Source organism: Carassius auratus, chromosome 26, assembly GCF_003368295.1.
Source record: "Carassius auratus strain Wakin chromosome 26, ASM336829v1, whole genome shotgun sequence".
In the NCBI taxonomy this organism is placed as follows: Eukaryota; Metazoa; Chordata; class Actinopteri; order Cypriniformes; family Cyprinidae; genus Carassius; species Carassius auratus.
Genome location: NC_039268.1, coordinates 16,992,811 through 17,018,777, shown reverse-complemented (window position 1 = coordinate 17,018,777; position 25,967 = coordinate 16,992,811). Strand labels below are relative to the sequence as shown.

The 25,967-nt window shown below is 34.8% G+C and overlaps 3 protein-coding genes across 4 annotated transcripts; 1 reads left to right on the top strand and 2 right to left on the bottom strand.

Annotated features, from left to right (window-relative positions):
- Positions 1–5,690: 5,690 nt before the first annotated feature.
- LOC113044488 (OX-2 membrane glycoprotein-like) lies at positions 5,691–9,720 on the bottom strand. The gene is made up of 5 exons (XM_026204530.1): positions 8,728–9,720; positions 8,293–8,631; positions 7,532–7,831; positions 7,174–7,278; positions 5,691–7,040 (listed from the first exon to the last, which is right to left on the bottom strand). The coding sequence occupies exons 1-5, from the start codon at positions 8,768–8,770 to the stop codon at positions 6,976–6,978; spliced, it is 852 nt and encodes a 283-aa protein (XP_026060315.1). The 5' UTR covers positions 8,771–9,720; the 3' UTR covers positions 5,691–6,975.
- A 3,035-nt stretch (positions 9,721–12,755) lies between these two features.
- On the bottom strand, positions 12,756–15,829 carry LOC113044487 (OX-2 membrane glycoprotein). 2 transcript variants are annotated; one of them, XM_026204529.1, is made up of 5 exons: positions 15,675–15,829; positions 14,561–14,902; positions 13,806–14,096; positions 13,501–13,599; positions 12,756–13,396 (listed from the first exon to the last, which is right to left on the bottom strand). In XM_026204529.1, the coding sequence occupies exons 1-5, from the start codon at positions 15,709–15,711 to the stop codon at positions 13,368–13,370; spliced, it is 798 nt and encodes a 265-aa protein (XP_026060314.1). In that variant the 5' UTR covers positions 15,712–15,829; the 3' UTR covers positions 12,756–13,367. The 2 variants fall into 2 exon arrangements, with proteins under 2 accessions (XP_026060314.1, XP_026060313.1); XM_026204528.1 differs by lacking the exon at positions 15,675–15,829 and adding an exon at positions 15,016–15,610.
- Positions 15,830–18,803: 2,974 nt separating this feature from the next.
- On the top strand, positions 18,804–25,121 carry mpc2a (mitochondrial pyruvate carrier 2a). Its single transcript, XM_026204526.1, has 5 exons — positions 18,804–19,270; positions 20,037–20,077; positions 22,354–22,438; positions 23,128–23,239; positions 24,106–25,121. Exons 1-5 carry the CDS (start codon positions 19,129–19,131, stop codon positions 24,152–24,154), a joined length of 429 nt encoding a protein of 142 aa, XP_026060311.1. The 5' UTR covers positions 18,804–19,128; the 3' UTR covers positions 24,155–25,121.
- The last annotated feature ends 846 nt before the right edge of the window (positions 25,122–25,967 follow it).

Genomic DNA, 25,967 nt, shown 5'->3' with positions numbered 1-25,967 from the left:
TCCTCTCTGATTATGAGCCACATTAACAATGGACAAGCCCCCCTTGCTCATTTAACAAAGTGATGCATTTGAACTGCGCTGGACAGCTCTATTAAATAATACATTGAACCTGGGTGTAATTTGGATGCATATAAAGTGGTGCTAGAACTGGTGGAATGAGATTGGTTTATCACACTGACATCTAATTACAAATGAATGAGAGGGTGAGCGAGTGTTCATAGATTCCTCAGAATGACAACCTACAGTAATATACACATGGCAGTGGATTTACCTCAAACAACACTTTAGTGAGATAGGGACCATATTAATAATTTTAGGGAAACTGCTGCTTAACCATGTGAATTTATGAAACAAAGTCTATGAAAAGAAAGACTAAATATTAAAAAGTTAACACATTTTTTATACTCCAATAAATCTTCATTGAGACTAAATGATGATGTTGTTGACATCACTTTTGTCTGAGCTGGGTTGAATAAAACATATCTTAAACATTTCTCATCAAGTTTAAACGTACTACTTCTTAAACTTGAAATTTGAATCTATAACAGTAAGTTTTGTATTTATGAAAATGTAATAAACAAATCAACTTCAATATATGCTTAAAGTTCAAATGGTGTTATCTATGACTAATATGATTTTTAAAGGCAATAGGATTGTGATCTTTACTGGGGACACCAAATGTACAGAATACCAGGAATGACCCATACAGGTTTCTGTCCCATTAATAACTAGTAATTTGAATAGTTTTTAAATAGTAATTTGACTGTACTTTTTGGTGACATAAGCAGGTCTCTGTGAAATGTCCAGTGTAACCCTGCTTGCTCTGCCAGTAAATTTAAAAGAAAAAAGGAGATGTTTTTTGGGAGTTTTTTGTTTTTTTAGACAAATGTTGTTCAAGGGGAAGTAGGGGAAGTTGTAAGTGTCTGTGGATAAGATTTTTACAGGATAAATAAATAAATTAGGTAAGAAAAAGCCACAGTTGTGAAATATATATGACTCCATTAAAAGCTTAGTTACTGTAATTAGATCTAGTCATTTTGGTATTAAGCGACTAGCAGAAAATGACGGAGGGAGTTTTCAGTCAGTTCTTTAAAAGAATAACTAAAAATGAAATTGCAGAATTACCTGGCATAGTCCTTGGATAAGGTCACAATGAAAAGGAGAACTAAATAGGGAGAGAGACTGACAGGAAAAGAAAGAGGAAGTCAATGGACCGTACAAGCTGTAAAAGGCGATTCAATCACACATCTCGCGAAAGCCACGAAGTCTCCAGTAATAGAACGTAAAACGTGGTTGTCATCTGTAACTTTACCCCCTCACAATGACAATGAATGAATCACTTCAGGTTGAGTGTGATTGGTTATGTAAAATATTGATGTTAAATTCTCCTCCAGCCTGTCAACCTCATCATCTCATCCAGGCAGAAATGCAATGCTCACACAGCCTTTAAAAGGTTTATTATGGCGGCAAAAGAAACCCTCCATAAGGTGTATTTATCACGGAAAGGAGAGAAATATTATGTTTTCCAATGACTTCTATAAGACATCTGATATCCAGTAGATGGCAGTATTTCTCTCTTTTAGATCAGTCTAAATTCTCCGTATCCAAATCTGCATGTTTTTCTTTATGTTGTTTGTTTTAACTTAAGCAATGTGGGCTAAAAAAAAAAAGATGTGGGCTAAAATGCTATGGGAGAAATCATATGCCAAGGTGTAGTGGCTTATTGTGGCGTAGTGATGGGGGAAGTCGTGGCCTAGTTTGACTCCTAACCCATAGGTTGTGGGCCCAAATCTAGGGCTAGCAACACCACGAATGAGGTGCCCTTGAGTAAGGTACGGAACCCCCAAATGCTCCCCGGGCGCCGCAGCATAAATGGCTGCCCACTGCTCCGTGTGTGTGTGTGTGTGTGTACGTGTCACCATATTTGGCTGTGTGTCACTTCACTTAAAATTTTTTTTTGCATACTTATATTAAAAAACAATGAATCATCAGGTAATTAAGTCTATAACAACTTTTTCGGTACATATATTATGTCACAATGTAAGAACTTAGTTCATCCAAAAATGAAAATGGAGTTTTGCATCTTCTTGCTCTTGAACCAACAAACAAACGCGTGCAAAATTATGTCACAATACATGTCTTTGCGAGTATCCTCGAAAAAAAAAATGGTTGGAATATTGTCTTCAGTGAAAGTAAACAGTTGAGAAAGAAATAGAATTTGCATCATTATATTGGATGCATTGTCTCTTAAAGTGACCGCGCCTAATTTACTAGCTGCTGTCATTGTCCTTATTAATGTTAATCCAAGAAATTAAATGGGAGAAAAACACTCACAGATTTTTACTGTATTGCTTTGTAGTTTTAACAAGAATTCATCTAAATGTAATTTATACAGTATACAATGCTATTTTACATTTGATTGCTAAGTTTCTGTACCACCCACAAACCTGAAGAAAAATAACTTTGAGAACTTGAAAAAAAAAAAAATTATTTGTATCTTTGTTCTATTTATTTATTCATGCTATTTATTTCAAACAGGGCCCATGGGTATAACCTGCATCAGCCAGGGCCCCGCAAACCCCAGCTGAGGCCCTGGTAGTAATAATTATTGACTGTTACAAAGATAATTGTATTGCATTTCTACTATCAAATGCAAAAAAAAAAAAAAAAAAAGCATTACAATGCTTGTGCCTTATTATGAGTTTGTTTTTGCATTAGTAACCTATTGGCATGTTTACTACATTTGGCAAGTTAAAGCGTATTACATATGCAACACCGTTTAGCAAGATGAGCTTGGTTTCAGTTTCAGCCACAAGTCTGGACCACTGCTCTGAAATGTTCCATTGCAGCTAAAATGAATGTAGAACATCAGAACATTTAACACACAGGTTGTGCAATGCATTATCCCTTTCACAAAATAAAGTTAAAGTCAAATAAAACTCAATTGCAACTTATGGCAACAATTAAGAAACTAAGCATCATCAGGTAATCAACTCTATAACAACTTTTTAGGTACAAGCTGTCACAATGTAAGAACTTAAAGGGATAGTTCAACCAAAAATGAAAATTCTGTCATCACTTACTCACCCTCATGTCATTCCAAACCTGTATGAGTTGCTTTCTGATGTAATGATAAAAGACGACATTTTGAAGATTGCTGGTCATCAAACTTCCATAGTAATTCTTTTCATACTATGGAAGTCAATGGCAACCACCAACTGTTTAAAGGGGTCACATGATGTGATTTACTCTTTGAAGTGTTACAAGCTCTTTGGTGAATAAAGAAGATCTGTGAAGTTGCAAAGACTAAAGTCTCAAATCCAAAGAGATATTCTTTCTCAAAGTTAAGACTCTTCCATAACCCCCAAAAATAGCTTGTTTAAACACGCCCCCACATGTCTACGTCACTATGTGGAAATATTTGCATAATGCCTCCCAGATATTCACACAAAGGAGAAGGGGTAATTCTGACTTTGCTACTACAGTATGGTGCTTCTGAATCAATAGCAAATACTTATCAGTTTAAGTATTTGCTATTGACTCTTCAAATGCAGAGTTTTGCATGCGTGTGTGTGTGTTGGCACCCACATGTGTCGGAGAGAGAGAGAGTGACAGGTGACACAGTGGAGTCAGCTGTCTTAACCGGCTTTGGCTTGTGTACAGCAAACAGAAGGAGTTTCATCACTGTGTCTGTCACGCGACTGTGTTCCCCTTTCAGGCTTGAACTGATGAAGCTCACGATTATGGAAAGGGTCATTAAATTTCCGACAAGTGCTTGTGGTATTCAGCCAATCACAACACACTGGGTCAGATGGCCAATCAGAGCAGTGCTTGTCGGAAGAGCGTTTGAGAGAGGCGGGGCATAGAAGACCTACAATAATGTACAGTATTTGACAAATAATGTTTTTTTTTTGTTGTTGTTGTTGTTCTTTACATTTAAGCATGTCAAAATATTCTGTTACACAAAATAATGATCTCTAAAAAAACATCATATGACCCCTTTAAAATTCCAGCAATCTTCAAAATATCTTCTTTTATGTTCAACAACATAAGACAACAAGAAAGCAACTCATACAGGTTTGGAACGACATGAGGGTGATTAAATGATGACAGAATTTTCATTTTTGGATGAATTTTTTTTTTTAATCCAAGACCAAGTCTAGAATAAAAGAAAATTACAGTTGGTCACTTTAGCAGATTAACAAAATTAAATATGTTTATACCGTGTGTTGCTCCATACTGAAAACACAATATAATTTAATAACACCATGTTAATAATAATGTGGTACTGAGTGCTAGCACAGCTGCGTCTGCCTTTAACTGGCCGCTCCATGTTGAGACCTTCAGATCTTTGTATGGATCAGCTGTAGAAATAAAATCACATTAACAGGTGTCACATACAAGAGCATTGTAATATACAAAAACTAAGAATCCAAATCTTTTTTTTCAGCTCAAACCTGTGACATTGAGGACCAAGAGATGGCCTTTTGCTGCAGTCCCACTGTTGAGACATTTGGCATCACATTGGTAGCGACCACTGTCTTGAAGATTTAAGGAACTGAATCTCAGGAAAATGTCCCTTAGCCTGTGCTCATCTGTTTCTGATTCATTTACTGTGATCAGATATTTGTTGGGATCCGTGATTTGCAAAGGCTCATCTCTGTTCCATTTCCACCAATTGGTCTCAAAGTCACACTCCTCTATCCTATACTTCACTGTGCACTTTAGAGACAACGAAAGACCCTCAGTCTTTGTTACTGGTTCACGTGAGTAAATAACAGACACTGCACATAGGAAAAATTTTATATTAGCCCATAAAAAGTACTGAAAATATAAAAAATGAACTCAACATCGAAATGACAAAAAAGCTTTGAAAGCATTGAATACAAATGTATCCTATTTAAAATACAGAGCCAAATACAGTCTGGTAACCTGAATGCTATCACGTCTGTTGTCAGTAATGTTTTCAAATAAATAAATATTCTTAGTTTAGAAATAAATGAGACTTACCTGCTGATAGAGAAATTGGCTGACTGCAGAGAACAGCCATTATAAGAAACATAGTTGTCAGGTAAAAGATCTGCATGTTTCTGTGCGCAGTCAGAGGAAATGGCTTGAATATGGCTGAAGTGTGTATAGTGCTATACCGCATCAAGATGACTTCCTTTCAAATTTGCAGATGCATCACAGATGCATCATTTTAGACACACAATCAGATCACATGCCTGCTGAAAAAAAGATGTAGCTAAGTGTTATTTAATAGCTTTGAATTGGTTGTTTCAGGGAACAAAATCTGAAAATTTTCTCTGGTGGTTAAATGCATAGGCATTTACAATAGGTTTATACAGTAGGTTTAACAGGAATCATTCCTCAACATGTTTTTTTTTTTTTTTTTTTTTTCAGCTGGACCAGGCAGAATGTTCCTTTCTGTTCACAATTTTGAATAACTTCCTCTATTCTTTTCAAAATCTGCAGTGTCATATTTTTAATCATGTCGTGTCACATTAATTTGTTGAAATCATTTACAGTACATACCCTGCAAACATTTTTGGAGTTTGTAAAAAAAAAAATCTATTTTCGTGTTTACACTTAGTACATTTAGTAGAAGTACAGAGTATAGAAACGTTAGTAAATAATCCAGTCAGTGAATCCAACAGTTAATTTTAATTTTTTATTTATTTAAGTGCAATCCCATATTAATGGTTCAGTATGAACATTTAGATAATACATAAATATTTGTAGAAACACAAATATGTTTTATTTACTTTACAGTACTTTTTGCTGAAAAAATACACTTCTAATTAGTCAACATCAAACAACTATACAAATACAAATACTGTAAAAAATATACCGTGAAAAATACAGTGACCTCAAATTTACAGTTTAAAACCATAATTTAACTGATATAATGTTATTATACCAACTTATTGAAGTACTGAAATCTGTTTTGGCCCTTTGTAATACACTGGTAACCACCAAAAGAAGGTGGTGATAAAGAAGTCACGTGATGAAACAAAGCCTATCACAAGCAGCTTTTGAATGATAAGATAAATAGAAAGTGCACAGTGTCATTCACACAAGCATGAAACACCATCATGGTGAGACTCATTAAACTGAAATATGCAATAAACATTAATTTAACAACATTATATGTAACGTACAACCCTAACAAACATAACAGATAAGAAAAAAAAATAAGAAGAAACATTGTTATGTCAAAGAAAAAAACAACAAATTCAAACAAAATTTTAAATGGAATGCAGAGATTCCTGGGAACGTCAGTTTACGGTAGGAAAATTACCGTTAACCATTTAACAGGTTTGTACTGTAGCATTTTCACCATTAAAATCACAGTCATTTTTTACAGTGAATGGCAGATGTCTCTCTTTGCAGCCTTTAGAGTTTCATGCAGGAAACAAAGCAGCTTCTGTGTCCATTAATGATATAACATTAATTTTGTTTTGCACGGCTTAAAACTAGGTTTTTCAGCCTTTAGCATATTTGTTTGTATTGGGTAATAATGCTATTTCTTACAAATTACTGTACCACTATGATGGGTGTCATGAAGGATTGTGGGTAAAAATATCTAGTAGAGAGCCTATATTTTATAAATTTATAAATGTATAGTCTGTCACAGACTAAACTCCAAAATTAGACACGATTAAAAACTATTCATGCCAGTACATTCAAATGAGTCATAAAGTGCAAATATATGAGCCTAAAAATCTAAAGTTACAGAATAAATATAATAATTCTCTATCATCAAAATCCTCCATTATAGTGGTAATAATATTATGTATTTAACTGTACAATTACAATGGAATACTACAAAGTAAACAAATAAATTAAATAAATACTACAAGACATTCACGATTCCTTAGGAATATTAATACATAGTTTAGAACCAAAAAGTTCATAGATCAAAGAGATTCAAAGATCATGGGCAAAAATCCATACTATGAGGTAGCAGCGAAGTTAACATTCCTCGATTGGGGCATTAAGGGGTTCCTCATAAGTAGATTTAATCCTAAACATAGCTCCTTTTGGGGAAAAAAGATAAGTAAAGTTTAATAAATTGGTCCACTTTTTGAGATATATTCTTAAAAGATAATATTATGCTGCGGTTGTATTAGCCTATTTCATCTAGTCGTATGGATGGATTTTGCTGCTTACTCTTTAGTCTGGTGTGAAGACAGATGGCAATAATGACAAGAACCACAACAGTCATGATAATGAGGACTGAAACTGTAACGATGTAACTTCTTGGACTGTTTTTCACTGTAAGACAAAAAATAATAATTATTCAATATTGGTCAAAAAGTATTGAAGTCAAAATGTCATCATAATTAATTAATTCTAATTGGTTTTGCAGTTTTGTCCAGCAATCTAAAAATGTTTTTCATGTTGTAACATCTAAATTAACTGGGTTTATATAATTCAGAAATATGTAGCATGACTGAATCAACCTGACAGCATTAGGCAATTAGCATAGTCATTCTATTCTAACCGATATGCATGTTGAACCTCTTACCTTTGTCATCTTGATCAGGCAGATAGATTTGGATGCTCTTCTCTATGCCGTCACTCTGAGCCACACATTCCACGTACTTCCCATGAAACTGTGACAGTGGAAGCGTGATGTTGCTTGTAATGGTGGTTGAACTGTCCACGTTGAGAGTCGTGGAATTACTTGACCAATCGTTGTTCAACTGTTTCTCTGCAGATTTCCAGAGGATCGCTGGAGCCGGTTTACCAGTGGCTGAACATGAGACTACGACATCTGGATCAGAACTAGGAGCAGGATTCACTGACGCTGTTATTTCTGATATACCTGCAAAAATAAGAGCAACATGACTTATGTAAAAAAATTTAATACCACACACAAACACGATAGATAACTGGCTGCATGTAGGCTACTCTTTTCATTTTTCTGAAACTGGAATCTGAATGAAAGATTCAGACGCATCTTGAACACATTGTTTGATCCTGCATTGAGATGCCATTATTAGTCAGATCTCTGAATACTTCTGATTCACACCATCCCTTTCCAGTATTGGCATATATGAGATTGCTTGTATTTCATTTAGACAACATGTACTGTACACTTTACCTGCCATTAATTAGCCAATTATATCCATCAAAACAACCTGCCTGACCCAAACTGACACGCGCTAGTTCTAAAAACACAGTTCAATGTTTTGATTAAAATTTTTAGCTGATCCTCGTTTTTTTTTTCCTAAAACACCTGAGACAAAAGTTTTGTGCTTTTCATGGTTGCAGCAAGTTACCTACCTTTAACAGTGAGGCACAAGGTTTGTCGTTTAGGCTGGAACGGATACACTTTGAAGGAACAAATGTAGCAAGCCTCGTCTTCGAATGTTGTGTTTTTGATCTCAATGGACGTTGAATTAATTGACGCTGCTGTGAAATTGACTTTTCCGACATACTGGTCATCCACATGTTTCTTGAAGAGGTCGCTGTATGTAGCCAGAGTTTGTACCGGTTCCGTGTTGCGCACCCGCTGCCACGTGACTTGTTTGACACCAGACCCATCTGACAGCACACAAGAGAACGAAGCATCTCGACCGAACTCAACAGCTGTGTCTCCTTGTGCCACAATATCTGAAAAAGCTGCGAAATGAAAAGTTATTAGCTTACAGACTTAATACAGTTTTGTATCGAAAAAGAAATGCATTGCATTGAGTGAAAATGTTAATAATGTCCAACCTCTGTTTATGAGGCTTAAAATGAAGATCAGTAGACACAACATGTTGAATGTTTCGAATGGTCTGTTTGTAATCAGACACAGCTTATATAGTGAAGCAGAAACACTAATAGGCTCACTGTAAGAATTTCCCACAGACTATTACCGGTTGTGAGCACTGTACTTTCGCTTTAGAGGACATTTTTAGGGATTTCCGGAGGTATGGTTTCGCCTTACATCCAACCACGTGTTTATTAAGTGCATCCGAGAACTAAACAGCAACAGCTGACTTGCTGACTCGCTGCCGTATCAGACAATGAATCTGCAGACAGCGTTTTTGCACGAAGGCACATCATGAAACTGATTTTGGACAGGCTTCTGAGGAAAATAGTAATGGTTTAATGATCTCAAAGAAACTTTTGAGAGCTATGGTGATAATTAAGTGGATATTTCATTACTGCAATATTAATTTCTCGCTGACATCAGAAGTGGAAAACGTTAATCAAAAACGTACATTTACACACAAACTGACCGCCGACTGCAACTTTCAGACGCCATCTTTATTTTTAATTTTTGTCTCAACTGTCACAGAATTTATCTCACGGGATTGTGGGATATCAAAGGCAGCGAAGGATGCAAATATGCTGCCTTCAAAAACCGGCCAGATGAAGGCATCTCAGCAGACAAGAACTGAAGCTAACATTGAATTCGGACGTGCCTTGATGCCTTCATGCCTTGGAACGCGTCCTCGGAAGGCAGCTTTTTTCAGTTTTTGGAAGTGGTATAAGACATTTCTGAAATATGAATGCAATATAGACATATGTAGGCCATAAGAGTTTATACATTCATGTAGATTGAAATTAATAATTTCCCAACTTTAGCATCTGAAGTTATTATTGGAGTTTCCTGTTTTAATAAACAAATGATTGTGTATTAGGCCTGCATTGGCGTGTGAAATGACTCAACACTTTTGGGAATGGATCATCATGTTAAACAGGAACAGTAGTATTTCCCAGGAACTGAAATAAATGCTGAAATGGTATTTATTTTTGCTGTCTCATTTAATGTATTTTGGTAAATGTTTTGTGTATTCAAGAGTTCACGACCGTCACGGTATTCTGATTCAGCATTCCACAGAACTGTACGATATGATTTTGGGGAGTCTGAGATTGTTAATATTGTTATATCTTAATATTGTCTTTATAGAAAATTATGCAAAATTATGTCTAAAATACTAGTAATTTCTTCACTTGAATTAATAAACTGTGAATTATGAGTCAAATATTGAATCTTTAAGCAAAAAAAAAAAAAAAAAAAAAAAGATATATCAGAAACTTCAAAATGCTTTTTGCTAATAATTTAATTTATATTATTTAAGTTTTTGGTTGTATTTATCACTGGGTTAATTAAAATCCACTAGAAGGCTAATGATCTTCAACAAAACAACTACTTTTTTTTGGCTGTCAATATTTACTGAGTTGATTGGCATTTATATGTACTTAAAGGGTTATTTCACCCAAAAATGTAATTACCATGATGAAGGTCCAGAAATGTAGCAAGGAGATCGGTAAAATAAATCATGTGACATCAGAGGTTCAACCATACTTTTACGAAGCTAGAAGAATACTTTTTGTACACAAAGAAAATAGAAATAACGACTTTATTCAACAATTCATCTCCACTGTGTCATAGCGCCATTTTGGAGAGTATCCACTGAACATAACTGTGGCTATGCCACACAGATTTGTTTGTTCAAATCAAAGGACAAACAACATAGAAAACGTATAAGTGTGGCGCAGCTGACACAGAACAGCATTCACCATTTAATTTCACTGGATAATCTCTACATTTTTGGACCTTGATCATGGTAATTACATTACAATTTATATATGTTCAGAGTACAGATCTCTCAGAATTAATCAAAAATATCTTAGTTTGTGTTCTGAAGATGAACAAAGGTCTTACAGGTTTAGAACAATGACAAAATTTTCATTTATATGCGAACTATATTTTTAACATGCCAAATTGTTAATGGACAAAATTTGTTTATTAGATTTGCATCCAATGAACCAATGCTGTGTGAAACATGCAAGCACTAAAGGAAGTGCTGGGTGTTCTGCACTTCCAGTATAGTAAACAAATTAGTTCTTATGCATCATCAAAGAAGAATTTAAGTAAACATTTGCTGGAAAATTTACTCACCCTCAGGCCATCCAAGATGTAAAATGTGTTTCTTCACTGGAACAAATTTGGATAAATTTACCATCATATCACACATTCATCAATGTATCCTCTGCTGGGTGGCTTAAGAATGAGATTTCAAATAGCTGATAAAATATCACAGTGTTCCACAAGCAATGCAGATTGCTCCATCAATTAACATTTTGTGAATCAAAAGGCTGCATGAAACAGCTCATCAAGGTGTTTTAACTTGAAACTGTCACTTTTGGTCTACTATACATAATAATGCCTCTTCCAGTGGAAAAGTCCATCCTCTGTTTTCATATTTAAACAGTGCTTGGTCTGGATGCATTTCTCTTCTAATTTAGGTGAGGCAGCTTTTTATGTAAAGACATATTTTAGCTGAAAGTGAAGTTTTAAAATAAAAAATGTCTTAATGACGAACCTGTTTCTTACAGACATTTACAGACACAGCTCTTTCATTTCACAAGATGTTAATTGATGGACTGGAGTCATGTGTGTTCTTGTGAATTATAATGATGTTCTTATCAGCTGTTTGATTTCTCATTCTGACGTCACGCATTCACTGCTGATGATCCACTGATGAGCGATTGATGTAATGCTAAATTTCTCCAAATCTGTTTTGATGAAGAAACAAACTCATCTACATCTTGTATAGCCTGAGAGTGAGTAGGGTACATTTTCAAGTTTTATTTCTGGGTGAAATATTTCTTTACATGTGCCAGTTTGTCATGTGAATAAAGGCAGCACCCTTTAGTGAATGACAACTTAATCGAAGTAATTTTATCCTTTGTTACACATATAGGTATAGATTAGGAAGAAATAAACTATATATGTATTTTTACATGTCAGGGGGACAGTGGTTACTTTAGGTACTTTCTTTGCAGAGTTTATATCAATACCTAAGTGTGACTGGATATGACCTATGTAGATGCGTCACTGTCACATGAGAAATTTCCTGAATAAATCATCAGGTCTGTCCTTTTCAATTGTATAGTGTACTTTCAGTGCTAAAGCACGCCAAAAACATAGAAGAATGGGTTGGATCCTACTAAATTTTTTTCGGATTGTAATGTTTTTTTTATTATTCCTTTTGTAATCCGAGCGAGCGGACATGTAAACACTTCATCATATTAAACCGAAACTGGAAAGTACTGCGCATGCGCAGTGACGTGGAACTATCTTAATGACGTATGACGCCCGGAACGACGTGTTTCCTAGCTTCCTACTAATTTTGGGTGCGGGAAGTGGCACGTTTACTACTTTTTATTTTTTTAAACAGCACAGCACAGCACAGCACAGCACAATTTTAATGATCGGTCGTCACTTAATTAGGACCCGAAGTAGATAAATATCACGTGTGCTTTTTAAATCAGTATGCGCCAGCAGCTGAAAACTCACAACAAAAGAGAAAATTAGATCAGAATCTTGTGACATATAAACACACATATCAACCCGATCACTTTATTAAGCGTTCATGTAAACACTACGTTCGGATTCGTCAGTCAGAATGATGAAATTCCAGTGGAAGCAAGAAGTGTCCATGGTGAAAGAATTATTCTATTGCTTTTTGTGGTGTGTTAGTCATCAGTAGTGATTGATGACTCAGGAGTCCAACTTCTGGATTCAACAAAAATATTTTAGCAGGGAACTTTGAGCGTCATGGACAGGTGACCTGCAGCTTTGCTGAACAGCGTTTGTTGTAGATTAGTCGAAAGACGTTTTTTGCTGTAATGTTTTGTGGCTTGCACATTTTCATGTCTGGCTCAGTGAGTTTAAGTAATGGGCTATTCACAGTATAGATAAGAATAATAGATTTAACATATATATGAAATTGTTGAAAACCACACAAAATGCACGTTTTTTTTTTCTTCATTTATTCTTTATTTTACCAGGATAGTCACACTGAGATGCAAATCTCTTCTTCCAGGGAATCCTGGCCAAAATGGCAGCAAAAAATTAAAAAAGTTTCATAATGAAACAATTACAAACAAAATTTTGCCCTACATTCAGATGCTTACAAATATGTTACAAATAATAATAATAAAAGAAACCACAACAAGAATTTACACATTAACACACACACACACACACAAAACAAAACAACTAATGTACAAAAAAACAGCCATCTGTTCGATATACAATTTCACAATGACTCGCTGCTTACAAATTGAGCATATTATTCTATAACAGACAGTTGTAACAGAATTGTTTAAAATCTGGTAGACAAATCTAATCACAATAAATAATAAAGAATGTCAGATTGAAAGAACTTAAAGTGCGGACGCAGGATGAAGAGAAACTGTGGAGAAATGCTTTCCTAGGCAACCAGATATTATTTATACTATAATCTGAAAAGTAGCTTATTCACAAATGTAAACATTAACTTTTTTTAAGCAATGACAAAATTAGCATCAGAAAGATTTATAAATTATAAATAAAGTAACAGTTGCAGAGTAGTTCAAGCCGTACAAACTCGATGATATTTATCTAAAAAAAAAAAGAATAAATAAACAAATACTGAATATACAAAATAATGCTGTTATTTACATGACAATAAATATGGTGCTAGAGTGTAATATTTTTCTACTTACCATTTAACTTGGAGTAAAGATAGATGATGACAATGACAATACTGATGATAATCAAGACCAGCATCGGAATTATATAATTTCTTAATGTGACTTTATTCTCTGTGAAGCAAAAAGGTTTTAGTTTGTTTGTAAACATTGCACATTTTTTAGTTGAAAATATGCATATGTAATGTTTTTTTATCTTAATTCAGAAATGTACAATATTGACACAGCTTGTTAATTTGATTCTAAATCCACGTAGTTTTAAATCCACTTAGTCACATACCACTCAAATAACTTATGTTTCAGAAGTCAAATCAAGTTACCCTTATCAGGCACATAGATTTGGACGCTCTTCTCTATGCCGTCACTCTGAGCCACACATTCCACGTACTTCCCATGAAACTGTGACAGTGGAAGCGTGATGTTGCTTGTAATGGTGGTTGAACTGTCCATGTTGCGAGTTGTGAAATTACTTGACCAATCGTTGTTCAACTGTTTCTCTGCAGATTTCCAGAGGATCGCTGGAGCCGGTTTACCAGTGGCTGAACATGAGACTACAACATCTGGATCAGAACTAGGAGCAGGATTCAATGATGCTGTTATTTCTGATATACCTGCAAAAATACCACAAAACATAAGGTCTTATGTCTTAATTGTGTACAATCTGTTAATTCCACATAGAAAAAAGTGGATAACTGACTGCATGCAGTATTTTTTTGGAACTAGAAACTGTTGTAAGTTCCAGTTGCATTTTGAACACATTGTTTGGTCCAATATATATATATATATATATATATATATATATATATATATATATATATATATTTTTTTTTTTTTTTTTTTTTTTTTATATAACATATATAAACATATAAAGAATTTTTAAATATAACATATATAAATATAAAACCACTGTTTTGGTAAAAGGAAATTGTATAAAACTGAGATGCCCAATTCCTGAAAACACAGTTCAGTGTTTTAGTTCAAATCCGCCCTTGTTAGCTGATCATTGTGTTTTTGACCCAAAAACCTGAAAGCAAAGCTTTGTGACTTTCATGGTTGCAGCAAGTATTTAACCTACCTTTAACAGTGAGGCACAAGGTTTGTCGTTTGGGCTGGAACGGATACACTTTGAAGGAACAAATGTAGCAAGCCTCGTCTTCGAATGTTGTGTTTCTGATCTCAATGGACGTTGAATTAATTGACGCTGCTGTGAAATGGACTTTTCCGACATACTGGTCATCCACATGTTTCTTGAAGAGGTCACTGAATGTAGCCAAAGTTTGTACCGGTTCCGTGTTGCGCACCCGCTGCCACGTGACTTGTTTGACACCAGACCCATCTGACAGCACACAAGAGAACGAAGCATCTCGACCGAACTCAACAGCTTTGGCTCCTTGTGCCACAATATCTGAAAGATAAGCTGTGTGGGAAAAAAATGTTGTTATAAACCTCCTGCCATATCGTTCCAGTGTATAAACATCCAGCCAGTGCAGTGTCAGATTTAGCCATATGAGTAAGGAGTGAATTACCGACCTCCTCTGAGGAAACTTAAAATGATCAGAAGACGAAGCATGACTGAATGGCTTCTATCTATGAGTAGATATATATGTAACTTATCTGGGGGAATTCCACTAGAAGAACAAGGGAAATTTTACTCGTTGTAATAAGAATACTTTTCATTTGGACCAATGCTGCTTTTATTTATTTATTTATTTAATTAATACATACATATATTCATTAGTTTTTTTTAATTTAAAGATGTAGCTCCTTACAGCCAAGCTGCAGTGACCACAACAGGATTTGGGCTTTTACAATATTGGTCTTATTGTTGCACAGAGAACAGGCACCTCACATGTTTGGAGTGATCAGGTTTGCTACTGCAAACAAAATTCTGATTGAAATTAAAGTTAGGAAGATGTAAATTCTTCCTTCGGTTTTGAATGGAAAAAAACAACTAGTGAAAACAAAGAAATGTAAGTCATGCATTCAGAGCTATATTATTTTTGCAGAAGTTTATAGTAACCACGTTTACAATAATATCGTTGTGTAAAGAGTCTTAAATATTGTTTAAATGTATTTATTATTATTTAATTGTTATCACTACATACACTAACATTAAAAACTGAGTCAACCCAACCCCCCCAAACCAACCCGGACTTATCCAGGACTTTCCAAAGAAAAAAAACACTTACATGTGACTGTTACTAAAACAATTCCGCATTTATTCATGTCACAACCTGGTATGATGGCATCTAACTATGTCAGACAAGCTCCATATTACAGTACATTTTCACTATTGCGTAAAAGCGACAGAGTCATCTGTTAACAGTGTAAAAACAAAACAAAGACTGTATAACAAACCCTTTGAAGTCTTGAGTGACGTGCTTCCTGGGATTTCACTGTAAATCTGTTGGAAAGGCGGTGACTATTCCTGTGAAATACGAGCAGGAAGACCGACGCCGTACTGTCATTGTGTTATCTTATGAAGATCAGAATAATACTGAAGACAACCGCATTCATCATGCGTTTCACAAGAACACATGACAAGCGAAAAATTACACATACTGTGAACTCCGTGATTCCGCTCATTCCCCAGCACATGATCAGAGAATCAGACTCTCGATTTAGGCCTTTCAAAATAAAAGCCGCCTTGTTTATGAGTAAATCTGCATGCTCTGAAATACATAATGATTTGGATATGGCTTTATTTTTCTGTCTTTTGAAGCTCATAATGATTAAACCGTAATCAAACGGATAAAGAATACTGATTCATTGAGAATATAACATTGTAAACCTATGAATGTTTAAATGTTAAACACCTATAACACAGTATTTGTGTTTTATGTGTCTCAAACTTTGATATGAAATTTCAGTATTTTTCTACTACAAATCAAAATTGTTTGGAAATATTCCAAAAATGTATTTTACAAATGATTGTCAAGGTTAAAGAGTGCTGTTGTATCTGGCTTGCAACACTAATAGAAAACACATTTCTTTTACATTTTCATGCAAAATTGGACACATTTTTTTTTTTAGAATTGTTAGTGCAAAATAAAATAAAACAATACTAACAATTCTAAAAAATATATTGTGTCCAATTCTGTGGGGCCAGTAGAAGTACAATGTAAAGTGTTACAACCTAGGAGTTTTTAAATGTTTTTTTTTTTTTTTTTTTGGTTGTTGTTGTTGTTTTATGTATTTAGGTGAAACCCACTGATCTATATATATATATACATAACTATATATATATTATATATATATAATATCTATATTATAGATCAGTGGTGAAACCACATTTTAGTTTCAAGCAGATGTGAAATTTACTCATGACTACTACTGTCACCTCAGAAGAGTTTTTTTTGCCAAATATTTTTTATATATATAATTAAATATAATATCTTATTACTGAAAGATGTTTTTGTTAGTTTGTTCAAATTATGTCATACAATTCTTTGTTTTTGACCTCTTGACAGCGGACATGATATATAAATTTAATTGTGCCTGAGATTAAACTTTCCATATTCTCTTTTTTCTGCTCATTGTCGAATTTTGGAGAATCCTAATTGTTCTATTAAATCTTTGTAAAACTTCCCAGATACAAATGTGAACTTCCTCATTCTTAATGATTTATTCACTTTAAGCGTTAAAGTAAAGAAATTATGATCAAGATTCAGGAATGATTACCATTCAACTGTGGTTTGTTTTCTCCAAACAGAAATCATTATCTAACTTTCTGTTACTGCAGTGCATGTTTATTTACTGTTATCAAAAGGGAACTTCTCTCATGGAATGAAATAGAAAATACCAATGTATTACACCCAACCATCAACCAACCACATATCACATGCAGTTCATAAACGTGTGGATTGTTGATTTTTCAGTCACAGAAGGTTATCGATTTGTTTTTCATAAGGAAATATCCAAAATATCATCTTATCATTGATTCATTTACCCATACTCTGTGAGCACAGGAAAAATGAGGGTTCCGTTATTCACTAAGCTGCAAAGATGTGTCCCACCCCCATGCTATATACAGATACATTATGGGATTGGTTAGTAACCTCATAGAGTAAAATAGTTTCACTTTATGTTGTGTAAATGTAGCAGACATAAACATCCAGCGAGTGCCACTGAGAGTTAAAAATGTCTGTTAAAGTAGTGTAGGCATTAGCCTATAAATATATATATATATATATATATATATATATATATATATATATATATATATATATATATATATATATATATATATATATATATATATAATTAAATATAATATCTTATCTCTGAAAGATGTTTTTGTTAGTTTGTGCAAATTACGTCATAAAATTGGATCGGATATGATATATAAATTTAATTGTGCCTGAGATTAAACTTTCCATATCCATAAAAATAAGGTACAATGTATGTTAATATATGAAGGAATTTTCTGTATTCATTTTTCACCAGCATTTTACCTGTATTTTAAATTGCACTTTAAATTTAGATTAGATAGATTGGTTTTTGAGATAAGCTCAACAGTGTAACTTACTTTACTGATGAACCATTATAGGCCCAAACCAACAACTATGGTGTATCATACATGAACAATTATTATTGAACAAGTACAACTAGCATTAAATGTCTTTTACTGTCTATGGTGATGCTTTACTGGCTAGGCTATTTGTTTAATAATTTCCTCTTTTTGTGTGGTTAATATGAAAAATGCATGCCTTTTAACCATTTCAGTCATTTTTCAAAAGTTTCTAAATTTTGCCAAATACATATTAAAAAATAGTCAAATTTAGTGCAAGCAGCGTTTTGGGAAACAAGTTGCTAGTGTAGTCTGAAAATTTGCTAACACTGCGATTTGACCGTTGTCTGTAATTTATGTCCCACCCTCTCGCGCGCCAGGATTGGTCGATTGTATGCAATACTTGCACGCTATTGGTCAAACTACTTTTCAGTCATTACCTTTAGGCATCTATGAAAACAATTAGGGAAAAAAGACGAATGTTGGTCATTTTATTTAATTAATATAATTTTATACATTTTATTAAAGTGGGAAAAAAATTGTGTTAGAAATCAACTAATATGGTCAACTAATGTAGTAAAAATATTGCTTAATATAGCCCATTTAAAAAGAGAGAAAGACTGCATGTCATTTCGTAATTAATTATTTAAAGACTTCAACAAAAGAAAATCCGTTTGTATTATGTAATATTGTATCGTTTTCACCCAGGCGTCGATTGGGCCGATAGTGACATCTGCTGGACGGACTTACTTCCTACTTGACTTTATGATCATGACCACCAGTGCAGTCGCTTTAATATTCCACCAGACTGTTATCTATTAATAGACCATATGACCACGTTTTCTTTGAAGAGATCCAACGAGCCCATTTTAGAACAAATGTAGGCTGAGAGATTGGTCATTTATTTAATCATTCATTCATTCAGTATAGCTTCTCACAATAATTCTCAAGATCAGTCTCACTTGTATATCTCATTGTTTGTGTTTCCGTGAGCTTGCTGGCAACCAAGACGTGTTTGTCGGAGATGATGATGACATTGTGGTAGGTCGCCTCGGAGGAGGGTGGAGAGAGAGAAGGTGCCCGCCAGATAACTTCCTGTCGACAGCGTGTTTTTGACACTGCAGCGACTGAACATGAGCAGCAGCAGACTCTATTCACGACTGCAATCATGTCGTTTTTATTCCGGTGGTTTGAGAGCGACATATCACCGAACCCTGGACAGGATCGAGTTAATGCTGCCGCCTAAATTAAGACCTCTCTACAATCATCCTGCTGGTAAAGACATTAAGTTCCTCTGCTCCTGTCTGGAGAAATACACTAACAGTCGGTCATTGTCAAATATTGCAATGTGTCATGCTATTTTGAAGTGTTTATAAAATTAGGCCTACATGCAGTATATGTTGCATTGAATTCTCTTTTCTAGATTATCTCCACAATGTGATCAATGTATTTTTTTTCTTATTCTAAGTCGTACTGTGTCCCCCCAAAATAATTTGGACACCTGAGACACAATTAAATACAGTAGACATGAAATGCATTATTTATTTTAAAGAATGAAAGAACAAACACACCTTTCATGCAAAAAAAAAAATATATATATATATATATATATATATTCAATTAAAACCGACATTTAAATTTTTTAAGTAAATATTTTTGGACCGTTTGAATGAGCTAGTCTTATTTGAAGTCCCACTGATATGTATGTTGTTGAAAGGTTTCCATCATCACTTCTTAGACCTGATGGAGACATTGGTGTCTACAGTGTGTGCTGTTGAAGCTAAATTTTTATTTACTGTGTATTGTGTAAATATGTTGGACATTGCTCACCCGACTCTAACACCTTCTGTTCTGACTAAAAGATTATTCTTATCATGTACTGCATGACGTTTGAAGGTGTATCTGCTCCCAAGCCTTCTTTCACTAGTGTATACTTAATTTTTTTGGAATTCAGAGCACCAAACAATAAAGTGCTTAACACTATAGCACTTGCAATAATTTCTATCAAAATCTTGTTTTTTTTTCTTCTTTTTTTCCTTAGGGCCAAAGACGGTTTTTTTCTGGGCACCTGTTTTTAAATGGGTAAGATTAGTTTGTTTTCTCACAGTTGAAATGTTCAAATATAAAATAGATCATCTCATTTTACTCTCTTCTGTTCTGACATGGTAGCAGTTCTAAGGCTAGATTGAAGAGTGCCTTGACCATGGATGTTTGTGTTTGACTTGATTATAGTGAATGCAGTGAAAATTACTAGATACGGTTAGGAATAGCTCATCATTTACTCACCCCCATGCATTTAAAAACCCACACTTTCTTCTGTGGAGCATAAAAGTAGCAGAATGTTGCTGCTTTTTCTGTCCAAGGACTATACAGATGCATCTCAATAAATTATTTCTGTTATTCAACTCAAATTGTGAAACTTGTGTATTAAATAAATTAAATGCACACAGACTGAAGCAGTTTAAGTCTTTGGTTCTTTTAATTGTGATGATTTTGGCTAGCATTTAAGGAAGAAAAAAAAACACCAATTCACGATTTCAACAAATTAGAAAAATGAAAAAAACATTTTGTGAATTGAAAACATTTTACTGTACATGTACTCAATACTTGGTAGGGGCTCCTTTTGCTTTAATTACTGCTTTAATTCAGCGTGGCATGGAGGTGATCAGTTTGTGGCACTGCTGATGTGGTCTGGAAGCCCAGGTTTCTTTGACAGAGGCCTTCAGCTCATCTGCATTGTTTTGTCTCTTTTTCTCATTTTCCTCTTGACAGTAGCCCATAAATTCTCTATGGGGTTTAGGTCTGGTGAGTTTGCTGGCCAGTCAAGCACACCAACACCATGGTCATTTATCCAACGTTTGGTGCTTTTGGCAGTGTGAGCAGGTGCCAAAACCTGCTGGAAAATGAAATCATTATCTTCAAAAAGCTGGTCAGCAGAAGGAAGCATGAAGTGTTCCAAGTTTTCTTGGTAAACGGGTGCAGTGACTTTGGTTTTCAAAAAACACAATGGACCAACACCAGCAGGTGACATTGCACCCCAAATCATCACAGACTGTGGAAACTTAACACTGGACTTCAAGCAACTTGGGCTATGAGCTTCTCCACCTTTCCTCCAGACTCTAGGACCTTGGTTTCCAAATGAAATACAAAACTTGCTCTCGACTGTAAAGAGGACTTTGCACCACTGGGCAACAGTCCAGTTCTTCTTCTCCTTAGCCAGGGTAAGACGACTATGACGTTGTCTGTTGTTCATGAGTGGCTTAACATGAGAAATACAACAACTGTAGCCAAAGTCCTATACACGTCTGTATGCCTTGACTCCAGCTTCAGTCCATTCTTCGTGAAGTTCACTCAAATTCTTGAATCGATTTTGCTTGACAATCCTCATAAGGCTACAGTTCTCTCGGTTGGTTGTGCATCTTTTTCTTCCACACTTTTTCCTTCCACTCACCTTTCTGTTAACATGCTTGGATACATCACCAGCTTCTTTGGCAATGAATGTTTGTGGCTTACCCTCCTTGTGAAGGGTGTCAATGATTGTCTTCTGGTCAACTGTCAGACCAGCAGTCTTCCCCGTGATTGTGTAGCCTAGTGAACCAAACTGAGAGACCATCTTGAAGGCTCAGAAAACCGTTTTCAAGTGTTTTGAGTTGATTAGCAGATTGGCATGACGCCATATTCTAGTTTGTTGAGATAGTGAATTGATGGGTTTTTGTTAAATGTGAGCCAAAATCATCACAATTAAAATTAAACTGCTTCAGTCTGTGTGTACTGAATTTATTTAATACACGAGTTTCACAATTTGAGATGAATTACTGAAATAAATGAACTTTTCCACGACATTCTAATTTATTGAGAAGCACCTGTACCTGACATAGTTCTTGCATAGGTGACCATACCTAGCTTGTGTTTTCAAGGCATTAAGTCATTAGCAACTTTCTCTGTTTCTCAAAAAAAAAAAATAATAATAATATGGCTTCATAAGATTTGGAATATTGTGTTGAAGTCAAATGAACTACTTTTATGATGATTTAATATGATTATATTTTTTGTTCTCTTTTGAGGTTGAAAGACCCTGGTCTCCACAGAATTTTATTGTAATGCAGAGTGCAACTCAAACATTCTGTTAAGCTTCTACTTTTGTGTTCTGTGGAAGACAGAAACTCTTAAAGGTTTCAAAAGGCATGATGGCGGTAATGATTTTTGGATGAACTATCCCTTTAAGCAAAACCAACATAGCTTTATGCAAATTGGCAGTTCATATTTTGCAGTTTGAAATGCAGTCATATCTTGATTTACCTGCTGATCAAGGCCTTCGAGCAAGCTCACTATTATTTGCTCTCTCTTTTCTCTTGCAGGGTTTAGTTGTGGCTGGATTCTCTGATATGACCCGACCTCCAGAAAAGCTCAGCGTCTCTCAGTCCTGTGTCATTACAGCCACAGGTACTTGTTTTAATGTGCGATACAGAGATGATCTACATCAGTAGCTGTTGTCAGTGTCCTGTAGATGAGAATATCTCTTCTAAAGCCTCATCGTAACATGAGATTAGTGTGGCTGAAAATAGAAGCTGAAATGAACCCAGTAAACTGCTGTAAATATCTGAGCAGTGTATCCTATGTTACATTAAAGAAAATATTCTCTTTTGATCTGACTCTATAGATTCAGCAATTCACACGATCGGTCTAGGTTTTGACCTATATAATAAGTACCAACTTACTAAGACTAGGGCTTTAACCCACTTTGCTCACAAATATAGTTGATTCTGCAATGAGATTTTAATTTCAACACCGCATTAGTTAAAGGGTTAGTTCATCTTCTACTCACCCTTGAAGCATTCTAGGTGTATGTGTCTTTCTTCTTTTAGAATAATCCAGTCGATTGTACTAAAAATTGTCCTTGCTCCTCCAAGCCTTTCAATGGGGTAGGGGTGTTTGTTGTCAACAGTTCAGAAGAAGTTAAATAATGTGTGTGCATCTGTAATAAAACATCCTCTTATAACTTCGATTGGATTATTATGAAAGAAGAAAGTCACATACACCTAGGATGCTTCGAGGGTGAGCAGAAGATGGGTGAATATTCATTCTCGGGTGAACTAACCCTTTAATTGCAAATCTCTCTGATTTCTTTCCAGGATTAATTTGGTCAAGGTACTGCTTGGTCATCATCCCTAAGAACTATGCTCTGTTTGCTGTGAACTTCTTTCTGGGCATGTGTGGAAGCATCCAGCTCATGAGAATATGGAGGTTAGTCATTACGAGTTTTGTTCTAAGGTCAGCTTTGTTTACTACCATCAGTCAATACACAGAGGTGATGAGCTTAGTGGAGTAGAGTTAAGCTGAAATGACTTTGAGTTCAGTGGTGTAGAGTTCAACAAGATACTTAAAAAAAAAAAAACATGATCAACATAATCCTAAATAATTTAACAAAATTACTTATAAAACCATTTATTGTGGAATCAGAAGTATTTAGCTAGCAGGAAATCTAGAATGATCTCATTTGGGGAAGCAGGATTAAAAAAAAGCTACTGCATAGCTTTAATTACATTTATTATCTATATATTTATTTTTATAAATTATATTCGTAATTGTTTACGAATGCAGACGTCTTGTTACGTTTTGTTTTCGGATTACAAAAACCCTTTTATTACGCTTGCCTTAGGCCTACAGCATACTTACTACCAGCATTTACTTTGGTTGGCAGACGTTTTGTATCAAAAGGGTGTGTTTCAATTCAGAACACAATAGGTTCTGGTTGATTCCATGTTATGAATTATACATTTCGCAGTTGCATTAAATATATATTTTTACATTTTAAATATTAATTCACTTTTAGAAGGTGCCCTATAATTGTTACATGAGTTACTTTTTGTCACATTTATGCTAAAGGCTAAGTGGCAAGTCCAGTGGAAGGTCAATAGGAGGTAATGGAGAGTTAAGCACAACAGTTAAAAAGAGAGAGAGGCAGCAGAGTGGAGCGTTTTGTTCTTCACTGAATTTACTACGGCATATATATTCCCAGCAGCCTATTGTGTTCCTTTAGCACCGGCATTGCTTTGGCTAAACAGTTATGTATGTAAATGGTTTGACGCACGTTGTATTTGTGTGTGTAGGTACAACCAAGAACTCAAGCAGAAAGAAGAGGAAGTGCAGCAGTCTTGAAGTGCCACTTACTCTGACGAGTAAAGCGATGAAGATTTGCTGTGTTACTGTAAAAGCAATGAATCTGCATTTTGCACACACATCAGTCCTGTTATATAGATCAAACAAATATGCTCTGTCTGTGTAAAATAGAGATTTGTTTTTAAGAACTTCATAATCATTTCATAATTGTGATATAATATTGATTGTAATTCACTTGTTCTTGATTGTATGTTGCAGTGTGTGTTGTCTGATCCATAGTTAATATTTCTATAGATTACTCAGTTTTAAGGAGGTCATATCATAGGAATAATAATTAAAACGTTACTGAGGTGAGGTGAGCCTACGTTGTTATAGGTGTTGTTTAGATTGTATAATGTTTTATTCTTTGTGCCAAAACAGTCACTATTGAAACACTGTTGAAAAAACTATTGAAAAAAAAAAACATAATCCATAGAATTAACTATATTTTGGTATTGTGCCTTTAAGAAACTCTTTGGCTTTTCTCACTCACAAGCTGTGTTTGCTGTTGCTTTATCTAATACATATTTTTACTTCATACATGATGCATGGTGTTTTGCATCGCAATAAAATAATCTGTGCTAAAATGTGCCACAAAAATGCCTAAGATCAAACTGAAATGTTATGTTATGGATATTGACTTTTCTCACAATGTTTTTCTATTAAGTTTTTTTTTTTCTCAAATGATTAAGGCACAATTTGATTTCTCATGATATGACTTCCTTAAAATACAATATAAAACTAACATTCTATTGCACTGTATAGGCTGAATTGCTGTTGCATTTTTTTGCATTAGTTACTGAGATCTGATGAGCACATGTCCTGGGCAAAGGTCATTATCTTGTCACACGCTGGAACAAATAGACTTTGCTCTTTGTATGGACAGAGCCGACACACACTGATAGATAGAATGTTAATACTAATGTCAATGTATGCATTAATTAAATGAAAGTTAAAATAACATGGATTCATAGGCCAAAAGTCATTTTGTAATCTAACATCTTTGTATTTTGAGTCTGCAGTGCAGCTGCATCATCCTACGCTGGGCTTTAATAAAAACTTTAGGGTCAATAAGCAGTGTACACTTCCAGACTCTCTCCACTGCTAAATCAGGAATCAATGGTATATGACAACCACATGCACTTCTTTGTTCCCTTGTTCTAAATTGGACCCGTTAATCCCCTTTAAACCTGTTTTCAGTGTATGCTAGATGCTGACTCTAAATTAAGCACGCAAGGCATTGAATCATCCGTCTGTCTTTAAACGTAGACGTCACACTTCACCTCTGCAGCCCACATTCTGGTCAGATGTGAACAGCATAGAATAGCAATTCTGTGTTCTTGTGCTTGCTGCATGCATAGCAACAAAAATGTGTCATTTTATAAGACTTTATGGGTAGCAGTTTTCAAGAAGGTAGTAGTCGTTTATTAACTACATTAGTCAAAATGAGCTTACAAAGAACAATTCTGCTAAAGCGTATATTATTCTTAATTAAAGGAGCAGTTCACCCAAAATTGACAAATTGCTGAAAATGTACTCACCCTCAGGTCATCCAAGATAGATGAGTTTGTTTCTTCAACGGAACAGATTTGGCATTTAGCATTACATCACTTGCTCACCAAAGCATCCTCATCAAATTGAGTCCAAACAGCTCATAAAAAAATTACAGTCATTTACATAGAAAACATAGACAGCTTTTAGTGTTTATAGCTTTATAAATTGAATAGAAGACTGCTGGAATACAAACATTGTTACATATACGTAAGTTATTTGACAAAAGACTGTTAAATGCTATTGATATACAGTATAATGA